At 54.9% G+C, this 13867-nt stretch overlaps 1 protein-coding gene across 1 annotated transcript in view; it reads left to right on the top strand.

Moving 5' to 3' along the window:
* The first annotated feature begins 316 nt into the window (after window positions 1–316).
* Window positions 317–13867, top strand: part of PCSK6 (proprotein convertase subtilisin/kexin type 6) — a 34504-nt gene continuing 20953 nt past the window's right edge. The window contains exons 1-6 of the mRNA XM_050309007.1: window positions 317–535; window positions 5626–5730; window positions 10359–10469; window positions 11093–11236; window positions 11809–11885; window positions 12555–12643. Of these exons, the coding sequence (XP_050164964.1) occupies window positions 317–535; window positions 5626–5730; window positions 10359–10469; window positions 11093–11236; window positions 11809–11885; window positions 12555–12643 (745 nt within the window). The remainder of the gene's footprint in view (window positions 536–5625; window positions 5731–10358; window positions 10470–11092; window positions 11237–11808; window positions 11886–12554; window positions 12644–13867) is intronic.

Raw genomic sequence — 13867 nt, 5'->3', positions numbered from 1 at the left:
GGGGATGCAGAGCGTTATAGGGTGTTGTCCGGAGATACGCAGCGGGGGACGTGGGGCCATGCAAGGAGAGGTCCGGGGCGCTCCCGGAGGCGGGCAGGGGGGCTGCAGAGGTGCGCGGCGGGGTTTTCCGGGGAGCAGCGCCGGGCACGCAGCAGGACTGCCCGGCGGCGGGCGGGGACGCGGGGCCGTGCCGGGGCCGCCCCGTCCGCCCTCTCCCGGGCCCTCCCGCCCCCGAGCATCCCCCGCCCCCGCGGGCTGCGGGGCCGGTTAAAAGGCGCAGCGCCCCGCTCCGCCCAGCCCGGCCCGGCCCCGCACCATGCCCGCCGCCGGCCCCGGCGCGGGGAGCGCGGCCGCCCCGCCGCCCGCCCGCCTCTGCCTGCTGGCCCTGGCGCTGCCGCTGGCGCTGCCCGGGCGCGGGGCCGCCGCCGAGCCCGCCCGCACCGTCTACACCAACCACTGGGCCGTGCGGGTGCGGGGGGGCCCCGCCGAGGCCGCCCGCCTCGCTGCCGCCTACGGGTACATCAGCCTGGGGCAGGTAAGGGGCGGCGGGGGACACCAGGGGGCTCCGGGCAGCGGGCAGGTGCGGGGGCACCGGGAGCGGGATGCGGGGGGGTCGCGCTGGGGGCTGGCGGGAGGGATCGGCTGGGAGCTGCCGGGGGTTTGCGGGGAGCTGCCCGGGATCTCACACCGCCAGTCCCGGGACTGGGGAGGCGCTGGGAGTCCCGGGACCGGAGAGGAGCCGGGGGTTCCGGGAAGCTACCGGGGGTCCCGGCACCGGGGAGGAGGCGGCGTCCCGGGAAACTGCCGGGGGTTCCGGGACCGGGAGCCTGCGGCAGATGCCGGGAGCTGGGAGCTGCTGGGGCTCTCGGTGCCGGGGAGCTGCCCGCAGTCTCGCACTGTGGGTCTCGGCACCGGGAAGCTGCCGAGGGTCCCGGGAGCGGAGAGGCGGAGGGGGGTCTCGCGGAGCTGTCGGCGCTCCCGGGATCGGGACGATGTCGGGAGACGGATCCCGGGCTCTCCTCGCTGCTGGGGGTCCCGCCGAGCTGCTTGGTCTCCTGGGACCGAGGCGGTGCCGGGGGTTCCGGGACCGGGAGATGAGCCCCGGGAGACCCCCGGAGCGGTGGGGATGAGGATGAGGACGATGCGGAGACGCTTTGGCCCGGGGGCAGCCCCGACCCCGCTCTCCCCCTCGGGATGGGTGCCCCTTCTCGGGGTGCCCTCGCCCAGCACCGCCGGGGGGGTTGCACAAGTTCCTCCCACCCCGACAAGTTGCATTTGTGGGTTTAACAAACTTTGGACTCTCTGGCCTGGGTTTATCTGAGATCTTGGGAACACGGAGAACTTTTGCTTTCAAGTCCACTCAGCACACGGGTGGCTTAAAGGCGACTTTCAGCACAGCAGCTCGTTTTCCTCTCTATTTCTTCATCCTCTGCAATCCCAGATGCGGGCTGGTGTCCTCGGAGTTTATTGCCGTGGTGCTTTTTTGGCTGAGTGGCACTTCAGGTTGTCCTCCTGCCCAAGGTGTCTCCTGGACTCCAAATTATAACCTTGCTTTGTATTGCAACCCTGCTTTTAACCGTAATTAAAGTCGCAGGGTGCTGCGTAAACAATCTTTTTTGGGGGAGGCTGGATTGGGGACGTTGTCTCCTACCCTCGTGTCCGTGACCTCCCGTGGGGGGGATAACCCCTCACGTCCCACCCTCGGTCTCCTACCTGCTGCAGTCGGCTCTAGTCCCACCAAGGAGAAAATCTCTTGTATTATTCAAACGCTTCTGTCACAGGGCTGGGCAAAGATGGTTGTGCAACCCGAAGGGCTTTTCAGTGTTTATCTCTCTTCAGCCAGAGAATATCTTGATTGAACTTCCCACTCTCCCTATTTGCATCAGCCTAACGTCAGCTCCTGGTTTGGGGTTTTGCTGTGTCCCTTCCCTGCCGGAGCATCTGTCCCCTCTCCCTCCTTGCCCAGCATCCCGGTTTTCTGAGCTCATCCTTGTGACGCTGGAGGCATTTGGCCTACGGGCACAATGTGTCTCCACTGGAGCATCCATCCCTCCCCTCTGAGCCCTTTCCCGGGGCAGCCCCGTGCAGGCTGAGGCTGGAGAGCAGGGGAAATATTTCTGTGCTTGCATCAGGGTGTTCCTGGCTCCCGCCTTTCCCGTGGATACTGGGACCTGGTGCACAGCTGGGGCTTCCCCAGCTGCTCTCAACGCCCTGCCTTCAGCCCTCTGGCTTCCCAAGCCCCTTTGGCTTTCCCCACTGAATCTTGGCCAGGGCCAAACCTCGAAGAGCCACTTTCCCCGCGCTCATACACTTGTGTGTGACGTTTGCAGTGTCCTGCTTGGGGTTTGTGTTGTGGGGGCCTGGGTGTCCCCAGCTTCTCCTGCTGCATCATCTGCTTGTGGAGCTGCTGGGGATGGCACAGTCCCCAGTGAGATGCACCCTCCTGGGGGGCCTGGTCCTGCACAAAACCTGCAGGGGAACTCTGCCAAGGGTGTATCGCCCTGCCCTGGGGAGATGTTCGGGTGGAGTCCAGTGTGATGGGGGAGGAGGAGAGATGATGGTCGCTGGAAGGCCCAGCTGGGTGCAAGGAGGCTCAGCCTTGCGATGATGACTGGTGACCTTTTTTCCTCTGAGATGCAGCTCTGGGGACTCCTGACGTGGTGCTGCCTGGGAAAGGCATCACTGGGGTTGGCACAGGCAGGTTTGAGCTGTTCCTGTGCCCAAACCACGAACCGAGACACTCCAAACCCTTCTGGGTCATGACAGAGTGACATTTCCCTCGGGGAATCACTTGCGTCAACTTCTATTTAAGTGAAGCAAACAACCCAACAAAAGAAGCAGCTCTTGCAGCCCCGAACGAACGAACGCTGCTCACTCCTCCCCGCCAGGCTTTGTTGGCGGCTGTGCCGGGCAAGCCGGGACAGGCCTGGCCGAGGGCGCTGCGAGGGCTGAGCGGGGCCAGGGCCTTGGGCAGCCGCAGCCCAGGGGGGTTAAGAGCCTGTTCCCATCCTGGGTGCAGAGTTTATGAAGATTTTTCCTCGTGTGGCTTCCAGTGCTAAGTTTTAGGAGGGCTGGCACATCCTCAGCGGCCTCACCTTCAGTGCAGGAGGTGGATGGGATTCATTCTGGGCTGGACTTGGAGCTTTCCTGGATTCCTCTTGTCTGGGAGATGCTGGAACTTGCAGCTCTAGGCTTGATCTTTATGGGCTGAATACATCCGTGACCATCTCAGAATTCCTGAAGTTCAGCCCTTGTCCATGATGGGAATGGGTGGTGTCCCCAGGAGGGGAGTGCTCGAAGCCTTCCCAACTGAAAACATCCTCCTGGAAGACACCAGTGCAGCTGCACTTCACAGAGATGGGATGGTTTGGAAGAGCTACTGAAGGGCTTGCATTGCAGAGCCCTCACTGAGCTGACTCACCATGAGGAGAACAAATATTTTTCCATTAAAAAAAATGGCATTTATAAATTCTTCTCCTTAGAATACCTTGGGTGGAATGGGGCCTCTGGAGGCCACCAGGACCAACCTCTTGCTCAGTCTTTCAAGTTAGACCCAGCATGAGAAGGTTTTTCTTATTTTTTCCCCTCTGTAAATCCCAGGAGGTTAAAGAACCTGAGGCACAGGGTGCTCTTCCTGCTGCTCTGGCCATGTATCCCCAGAGCCTGTGATGGGGTCATTGCTCTCCCTGTCCTCTTGCTCATTTGCATCACATGGTAATTTTGTGTTTATTTGCAAAAAGAAAGGAAGAAATCTTTCACTTAGGAAGGAATTGCTTACTCTGGGCATGGTGAGGCCCTGGCACAGGTTTGCCCAGAAAAGCTGTGGCTGCCCCATCCCTGGAAGTGTCCAAGACCAGGTTGGATGAGCCTTGGAACAACCTGGGCTAGTGGAAGGTGTTCCTGCCCATGGCAGGGGGTTGGAAGGAGATGATCTTTAAGGTCTCTTCCATCCCAAGCCATTCCAGGATTCTATGGAAAGCCCTGTGCCCTCATTTCCAGGCAAAGTGGCCTTGCTCAAGGTTTCCCCAAAACATGGAGAGGTCGAAGCACTCCCCTTTCCTAAGTGTGAGTGGGTTTGATGAATGGGGTTTAAAAGGTGAAAGCAGATTGTGATGAGCAGCTGCTTTATGTGGATGTTAAAGAAAGTGCCCAGCTATGCTGTAATGCAAAGAATACAAGAGGAGGGGGGAAGGGGGAACAGGGAGGGTTTAAATGAACTCGAGTGGAAATAAATTACAAAAATCACACTAACAGCAGTAAAGTTGGTGAAATGACAATCTGGCATAAAAGGCAGAGCAAGACTAATTAAATATTTAATGCCTGTAAGAGGCACTGGCACATCCCAAGGTATCAAGTGTGATAAAGATGTGAGTAGTTGTCATCTGCTTTAGTGTCTGATCCGGATAAACCTGTTTGCTCTCCCCCTGCCCTGTTGCAGCCAGTCCTGGTCTGGCCTCAGGAATGTCACCCTGGCCCCTGGGTCACACATGGCCCTAAAGATGTCACCTCAGCTTCTGGGTCATAGATGTGTTCTTGTAGCATGGCTCTTCCTCGTTCTTTGAGCCAGACACAAGGAATGTCACTGGATCCCAGCATCCAGCTCCTGACATGGGATGTGGTTTGAGATTTTTTTTTTGTGTGAGTTTTGGGCTTTTTTTTTCCGAAAAAAAAAAAGAAAACCAGCCACAGGCAAAAGGGAATTTATAGCAGTGTCCCAATTCATACCCAAATTGTGTGATCTGGGAGCCACATACCAGTAAGTGCAGCTTTTGGGTCATTCCCATCCCTCTGGCTGTGAATCCCCATGGGGATGTTTCACATGCGGTGCCTGGCTGAGATCCCTCCACTCATTGCATAGCCCCGGGACTTTATATCCGTGCTGTTGGGATGAAAAAAGAGCAGTTGTGGTGTCTCCAGATGCCAGGATGAGAGGGCCCGAGGCAGCACAGCCACCCCGGGGCTTGGCAGGGTGGTGTGGCTGGCACTGTGTTTTCCTGCAACTGCTGCTGTCCCTGACTCCAGACAGAGCACATTTATATCCCACACTTCCCAGGAGCATCCCAGGGCTATCAGGGATCCCATCACCTCTCCTTATGGGCTGTTCCTCATGCCAGGGCGAAGCCGGAGTGGAGCGTCGGGTGGGGAAGGCAGGAGGATGAGGCACAGCTCCCCTGGCTCCGCCGCAGCTGCTGAGCTCATTTTTAGCTCATTATTTCTGCTTGGGAGCTGATGAAAGGCAGTTTGCAAAGATGCATTTAATGGGTGAAAATTCATAAAAATGTTTTCCGGGCTCTGTTGTGCCGGTGCAGCGTCCGACCACCAACGCTGTTTGCCACAGCGGTGGCCTCGGGGTTCGTGCCAGCATCCTGAATGCCCCCTGCACCCCAGGGGCTCCGTGTGAGTGAGGGACTTGGGGTGCAGGGCACGGCAGCACCGGGGTTTGTGCCAGCATCCTGAATGCGACCCTGAACCCCGGGAGCTCTGTGTGAGTGAACGATTTGGGGTGCAGGGCACGGCTGCACAGAGGGACTCTGCCAGTACCAAAATGGGGGGAAAACACATTTTAAAAAAACACAAAACAAACCCAAACAACTCTGTTTTTTGTTTTTTGTGGTTCTTTTTCAGATTGGAAGCTTGGAAAACTACTACCACTTTCACCACAGCAGGACGTTCAAGCGCTCGACGCTGAGCAGTCGGGGACCGCACAACTTCCTCCGCATGGACCCCAAGGTACAGGGCTGGGCAGCCCGGGGTCCCCTAGCCTCTGTGGGCATGGGGGTCCCTGCTTCCCCATGGAAGAGCTTGGTCTGGGTCAAGTGTGAGCCGAAGCATGTTAGGATGACATGTTATCCCTGAACCAGGGCCCTGTGCATGCACGGGGTGACTCATTGGACATGGGGATGGAGAGCGGTGAAAAATACTTAAAAGTGACTAAACACTAACATCTGCCTGAAAGCCAGGGAGAAGAAAAGGGGGAAAAAGCTTTCCAGGATAGAAAGGCTGTTGCATGCTCGGGGTGTTGATCCAGTTGCCACAACACTCGCTGCCTCAATGGTTGCTATGTGTGAAATCCTTGGCAATGGCTCTGCATTGCTTTTTCCTAGAGCAAGCATCCGAGGGGATTTTGAGTGCAGCTGAATTGACAAAAGTAATGGGGAGCGGGGGAAGAAGGCAAGGAGGGACCTGGGTGAGCTGGGCTCAGGGTGGTGGGGAAGGGCTGGGGCTCTGCCTTGGCTCTTCTCCTTCCCCAGCTCACCCAAGTCCTGTGAGATGGGACTTCTGCAGAGCAGGGAAGGGTTAATGGTGGGGAGGGTGTTCTTTTTTTTTTTGGAGAGGGGAACAGAAACACAGAAAAAGCCATTTTGGTGAAGGTACTCACGCTCTAGCAAGCTGCTGGTGCTTGCACTGATGCCTGGCCACGCTGGGGATGCTCCCAGCCACCCTTGGGATGCTCTTTCCTGAGACATCTCCAACCCACTCAGCACCACAGCTCCCATCCACATCTCTCCAGATGCTCAGAGCAGCCCTGCCCTCCCCAGCCAGCCGGCTTTGCAGAGAAATTTGCTGTTAAATATTTGGACAAGGTCTGTAGCACATTTCTGAGGGGGTGCACGCGTGGCTGCGCTGCCGGCAGGGAAGCCTCGGCAGGGAAACCTCAGCTAGGGGAACTGATGCCCTGGAACTGTGCTGGGCTTTAATTAAAGCTGTTCACCCTCAGGGAGGTGCACAGGCATCCCAGCAAACTGTGGATTCGGCTCTGCATTTGAAATACCTCCATTTAAATGAGTCTGGTTATAATGCAAACTAAATCAATTGGCTTTTAGTCACATTAACATTTACCTTACCTTTCTCTATGGGCTGCAAGCTGGATCAATTAGCTCCTGTTCTCTTAATCCTTTCTTATCAGTTCAAGACCTGTTGGCATGTCTTGTCTCTCCCCCTCTCCCGTGTACATTTGCAAATCCTCTTGGAGATGCATTTGGATGGCACCAGCTTAGCATGCCTACAGGAAAACCTCACCTCGAGGCACAGAGGGCAGGAGCTGGAATAGGGAAGATGGAAACAAATCTTGCAGAAATCCTGAAGAACCAGCCCATCCAGTCGTTTGCAGATGTTGGGTGGTTCCTGCCTTCCAGGGGCTATTGTTTCCAGAGCTGTTATTTATATGTTTGCTGTGGGGGTCGGGTGGCAGGGGCACCCACGGCCCAGCTCTCTGCCCAGAGGAGGAGTCTGGGAGAGGGGAGATGCAGCACACACAGGGCAGCCCTGGCCCTTGTAGGGTTAAGCTGCTGCCCAGCTGCCCTCTTGGCCCAAGAGACCTTGCAGCTGCTTTGTTTGGGGCTGATGTGAGCCAAGTGATGTGGCAGGTCATGGAAAGGGAGGAGGAACGTGGCAAACCCAGCAATTTTGGGGGCAGGTTGTAGTGATGAGAGTAAGAGGTGTGGAGGGGCAGTGGGATGCAGAGTGGGTCATACCATGCTGTGCCACCCCTCTTAGGACTCCTCTTGCAGCTCTTGTTGTCATAAACTGTTCCTGGCTCTGGGATGCTCCTCGTTGGTCCATGCAGGGCTTGAACCTCCAGGTTACTGCTGTCAGTCTCTTAATCCTCATCAGAGGATGCCATGGCCTCAGTCCCTGTCCCTCTGGCCACACACCATGGCAAAAATCCACCTCACCTTAATTATTTGTGCCATGCCGTGGCAAACGTGCTGGAACCCACTTGTTTATCCTGGATCTCTGCTTTAACTAATGCATATCCACTGCTATAAGTCAAGCAGTCGCTTTTCTGGAGCTGCAAAGGGAGTTGCACCCTCACCCTTGTTGGTTATTGTGTTTGGTGGAGCCACCCTGGCTGGCTGGACTGAGGCATCACCTGCTGAAATCTCAAGGGGAGGGGGAACATGTAAAACTGCTGCTCTGTTTGCAGGAAGGGTGAAACCTTCAGCTCATGAACCTGTGCTGCCTCACAGGGTCCTTTGGTGCCTCTCACAGTCACCTCCTTCCTGCTAATTGTACCTGAAGGTGCTCCAGGAGAGCTGGAGAGGGACTTTGGACAAGAGCCTGGAGTGACAGGACAGGGGGGAATGGCTTCCCACTGTCAGAGGGCAGGATCAGATGGGATACTGGGGAGAAATTCTTCCCTGTTAGGTGGGGAGGCCCTGGCACAGGTTGCTCAGAGAAACTGTGGCTGCTCCATCCCTGGAAATGTCCAGGGCCAGGTTGGACAGGGCTCGGAGCAATTTCATCTCATGGGAGCCCATGGCAAGGGGTTGAAATGAGAAGAGCTTTAAGGTTCCCTCCCAGCTCAAAGCAGTCTATGATTCTGTGATAACTGAGGTTTGCAGGGTGGTGGCACTGGGACCCCTGGCTCTCAGACTGTAGCACCTTGGGCCCTTTCTCGTGGTAAAAAGACTTTTGCTTTTTTAAATTTCCAAGGAGCTTTTCCCCCACCCTGGATTAACAATGGATGTTGATCTGAGTTTCACAAGCCACAGGAGCTGTTGCAGGGATGCCCCAGGCTCCTTCCTGCTTGCCTGTTTTCCCATGCCAGCCACACTGATTTATCAACTCCCCCCTGAAATCAATGCCCTTAAACTGCTGATTTCTCCATGTCCACATGCATTGACTCCAGGCTGACAGCTCTGGGGCTGATCTGGACCATGTTTGAGATGAAGACATCCCCACAAGGCATGGCAGCTCCTGGCAAAACCCCCACAGAATCCCATATCTTCCCATCATTCCTGCATCCAGCAAAGCTGCAGGGAAAGGCAGTAGCTGTGGCTTGGACAATAAGACCCATGGTAATGCTGCCAGGGAGTGGTGCTTTAAGGAAAAAGAATCATAACCTCCATTTAATGTATTTTTATATTTTTTTTTAACTAGACCATGGAGCGGTATTTTTGCTTCCAGTGCTTAAATCCATCACAGTACAAGCAAAGCGGTGCTCTGTCGTCAGCCAAGGCAGCGTGGAAACTCATTTTTTTTTTTTATGAAATATATGTATTTTTTTCCTTTCAACAGTGTTTTTTTTCTTTAAAATATATATGTGTTTAAAACCCAAGCTCTAGGCTGGAAGCTGTCGGGTTTCTGACACGTAGAGCTCCCAGTCCACCTCCATCCGAGGCACAAAGCTATAAATGTGCAAGAACTCCATTCAGCTGACAGTTTTACATAAATGAGCCCAACAAAACTGTGGTTTGGATTTTGATTCTTTTTGCTACCAACCCTTAGTCACAACAATAGAGGCATCCCCGTGAGCAGCTCCCAAAAGGCCCAGAGCCATCAGGAAGAAAGTGTCCAGCAAGGAGGGATGTGCCCCAGAGCCCTCCCAGCTCATCAGCTGGTGCCTCTGCCCTCTCCCCGACATGGATGGACACCTCTAAAGCTTTGTTCTATAAATTATTTTGACAATCTCTTTTCACAAAACTTGGGTTTTTACCTTCATGCTGAAGGCAGGAAAGGCTTTTTTTTGGTGAGGAGTAAAAGGTTTTGGGGGGGGTTAATGCATGCCAGGGATGGGTTGTGACTAATCCCAAACCAGCCCTGTAGGCAGCTCCAGCCACAGCAAACACCAGCGTTTCCCAATCCTGGCCGTTTCCGGATCATTTCTTGTTTGATCTCTTTGCGTGTCATGCCCTGCTGAAAAGCAAACAAATGTCAGAGTGATCAGCTCCAAGGCCACCTCGCCCTCAGCCAGTGCCAAAAATGTTTCTCTGGAGCTGGTCACGTCCCCCAGATCTGCTGTGGCTCGGAGTGGTCATCACACGTTTTTGGGAAATGCGTGTTATCCTTGGGTAAATCCCCCAGTTTTGTTATTTCCTGGAGAGGAATGAGCTCGAAGGATGAGCAGCCCTGGAGCCAAGTGGCAAAGTCTCAGGGCTGAGCTGAGCTGCTGCCTCCCAGCCGGAAGGATCAGCCCAAAGACTAAGCCAAGCACCTGAGTCTTCTCCAAAACTTTGACTAAACGCTGAAATATGTTGTCTGTCTCCAGCAGGACTCCAGCATGTGCTTCTGTGCTTCGTTAAGCCAGGGGGGTTTAGGCTGCGCTGGGAGGCGACGTTATTTATGCTCGAGGGTTTTACTGCACTGCGAGAGGAATCTGGTCCCTGGCTCAGAGACCGCAAAGAGCTGAGCTCGCTCGCTCTGTCTGTCTGTCCATCCATCCTTTTCCTTCCAAATGGGTCTGCTGTCTGCACAGCAGCTCTGGCTAAGGAGATGAGGGTTTGCCAGAGCATGGGGTGATGCTGGGATGGGTCCAGGCTGTGGCTGGCATCGCTTCTGCATCCCATATCCCGTTTCAGTGGGCAATTCCGGGCTCTGTGCCCGAGGGTGATGCTGACCCACGTCTCTGCTTGCAGGTGGACTGGCTGCAGCAGCAGGAGGTGAAGCGGAGGGTGAAGAGGCAGGTCCGAGGGGAGCCGCATGCTCTGCCTTTCAACGACCCGGTGTGGCCCAACATGTGGTACCTGGTGGGTATTTCCCGCAGGGACCCCTGTGCCTTGTGGGGGGTTCGTTTAGTTTTGGGCAAATGCATCGCCAGTCTTTGCTCAGCCCAGCCAGTAATGAAATACCTTGATATCAGCAAATGTGCTTGGCAGCAGCATTTTAAAATTGTGGACTACTGCACCTGAGGGTCTAGTTTGAAGTGTTTCACCCTCGTTAGCAGCCCCTCCTCATGGGCTGTGCAGCCGAGGCTTGGGAGCAGCACCACTGCATTTTACCCATCCCAGAGCTGCAGCCATCTATCTGCAATATCATTTTTCTCCTGCCTGCGTCATCGATCTGCGTTTGACAGGGAAATTCATTGAAAATTAAGGGCGGAAAGGAAACGAGCTCTTCAAAACCCAAGAGCCCACAGTGTTTGAAATGGAAGAGGAGAAGAATAATAGGGAGATAGCATTGCCTGGATTAACTGCTGCTGGATGGGTTTGATCTGTGGAGTAAAGTTATAACAAATCTGCGAGTTATATGGCAGGGGGTGGGTTGTAAATATATTTTCTGGTTGATTAAATGGGCTCCCAGCTTGGCTGTTTGCTTAGATGGGCTGGAATGGGGTTGCAGCCTTTCTTTGCAGCTGTGTTTGCCTCTGTAGCACTGTGGCGATAAAAACAGCCGGTGCAGGTCGGAGATGAACATCTTGTCAGCCTGGCAGAGGGGCTACACGGGCAAGAACGTGGTGGTCACCATCCTGGACGACGGCATAGAGAGGAACCACCCCGACCTCCTGCAGAACTACGTGAGCTGGGGGATGGACGGGCTGGGGCGAACGGGCTGCGGCTGATCCTCACCACAAGTTGATTTGTGGAGAATTTCAGTGTATAAACACAGCTGAAGTCTGTGCATTGGCATATTTAGAGGAAAAGTTTTTTGGTGTTTTTTGGTGTTTTTTTTTTTTTTTTTTTTTTTTGAGAAAGCTTGAGATGTTTTTAAGAAGGAAATGAGGTTTTTAGATAAGAAGGTTTGGGGGAAACTCCCTTTGCAGCTGCCTGGGAAGCAGCCACCTCCCTCTGCTCACCAGGGCAGAGCCAAAAACCTTCATGAACCCGCTCAGCCCCAGCTCAGAAACTAAACAGCCACAGTGGGGAGAAGGGGGGTGCTGGACCCAGCAGGGTTTGGGGTTCAGAGGAGCAGTTCCTGAAGCAGCAGGATGTTTCCCCTGGGAAACATGCAGGACTGCAGCCTAAAACTATTTATCCTGAGGAAACAGTCAGAAACTAAGGGGAAAATGTTGCTTCCTGCCCTGCTTGGCTCCATTGGCCACCACAACCCACTGGTAAGTTGAATCTAATGGTGGCAACCTATTTTCAGGACCCTCTTGCAAGCTACGACGTCAACGGGAACGACCATGACCCGACTCCACGCTACGATGCCAGCAATGAGAATAAGTACGTGATGCTGATTGCCATGGGGCCGGGGTCTGTGGGGTCCTGGGGGCTGGGTGTCCCCCCTGGGGTGTCTTCCAGGTCTGTGGCCTTTTCCCATCCACAGTGCTGCCAAGGAGGCTGGGTTATGTGCTTTTCACAGTTATTGTATTTAATGCAAATCCAGCCGGTGCCAAGTGCTAGTGGACCCTTGAGCCATCAAACACTGGGGAGGGTTCCTTGCCCTGGCCAGGGATTAAACCACAAGAAGTCAGGATGGGTGGCTGAGGTGGCAAACCTTGGACACAATTCTGGGGCTTCATATAAATGACAAAAGTGAGTTGGGTATGTGCGGGAAGAAAACAGGTGCAAAGAGGAGATTGTATCGAGGTGCAAGATGCAAAAAGGAATTGCATTTAGGTGCGAAATGCAAAGAACAAGAAGTTGCATCGAGGCGTAGAATGCAAACAACAGATTGGACTTAGGTGCAAAATACAAACAGCACATTTCTTTTGGCATTAGTTTCCTGCACCCCCCAGCACTTGCCATGGGTTCTGGGTAAGGACTCTCCATCTCCTGGGGCACTTTCTTCTGCTGCTTTGGCCTCAAGGCTGGTTTTGGGGTGCTGGCTGGGGGGTGGCTGGAGGGGCCCTTTGCCATGGACATCAGCTGATGGGGGATTTCTCTCTGCAGACACGGCACTCGCTGCGCGGGGGAGGTGGCGGCAGCGGCGAACAACTCGTACTGCATCGTGGGCATCGCCTACAACGCCCGCATCGGAGGTGAGGCTGCACCTCTGCACTCCCCTGCCCTTCACCAGCCCCCCGAGGCACTGTGGCCACCCTGGCCACGCTGATGGGCTCCCTGGGGTGGGTAGTGGGAGGCTACTCCCCCAAATACTGCCCAGAGAGTCTCCTCCTTGATGCCTCCCTTGGCTGCAGGGAACCCCGGGGGTGTTGGGGGAGGGTGGATGATACAGAATGCAAGGAGCCATGGCTCTGTGTATTTTGGGGTGGAAACTTTCTGCTTGGGCGGCATCCTGGCCATGAGGGTGTGGTGGTTTCACCCCCAAAAGTCCACAACTGCTCTCGGGAGGGTCTGCCTTTAGGGTGGCTGTGTTTGCTGTGGTCTGTGGTGCTGGTTGAGCTTCAGAGCTGAAGTCACTCATTTGTGGGGTCAATATCTGCAGTTGAGCTGCTTGGAGTTGGGGGGGGTCTGGGGAGACCCCCAAAATACCCTCATAGGAAAGACACCAAGGAAGTGTGGGGCTGGAGCTGTGTGTATGTGGGGGAACTTTTGCACAGTCCTTCAAATAACATAAAGTGCAGGAAGCAAATGAATCTTTATCACCAAATTGGATCCTGGTGGTAATTAGCATCACAGAGCTGTTTGACCTGGGGCAGTCCTGGCCAACCCAAGGGGTATGACATCCCTGGGGAGATGAGGATCTCAGTGGGGGTGGGAGTGTGGTGTCCCATCTACTTGGCTGGTGGGACCATGCAGGGGACAAACACCTGGAGCTGGGTCCTCGCCCCAGGGCTTTCAGCCCCATGGCTGGAACAGGAGAGGGGTTTTCACTGCAGCCCCTCCTACCAGCCCAGCACTGGGAGAAGTGAGTGTTGGGAGCGTGGACCCAACTGCCATGGGGTGGATTTGGGACTTAATTACTTCTCTTGTCTTGTTCATCCTGGCTGTGTAAGAAGCAGCTTTTTTTAGGGTTGTGTCTGCATGGGAGCAGTGCCTGCAGGGATCCTGCTCCTGGCCAAGCACCTCCAGTGGTTGCCCATGTGGGGAAGGTCCCCACAGGGAAAAAATAATCCCAGGGAGGGTGAATGTGGGACTGGGAGGGGCACATCATCCCATCCCATCTTTCTGCCTCCTGCACATGTGATGGCTTCTTGCTTCTTAGAGGTTTCTTGCCCCTAAAAACACATCTCCAAGCACACACCAAGCAGCAGCTGAGCAAGGCAAAGCTCCAGGTGGGGTTTAGTGCCGTTTTGGGTCCT

Source organism: Myiozetetes cayanensis, unplaced genomic scaffold (genome assembly GCF_022539395.1).
Source record: "Myiozetetes cayanensis isolate MyiCay16 unplaced genomic scaffold, myiCay2020 scf14, whole genome shotgun sequence".
In the NCBI taxonomy this organism is placed as follows: Eukaryota; Metazoa; Chordata; class Aves; order Passeriformes; family Tyrannidae; genus Myiozetetes; species Myiozetetes cayanensis.
Note: the sequence above shows the minus strand (reverse complement) of the source record. Positions and strands in the feature narration are given on the sequence as shown.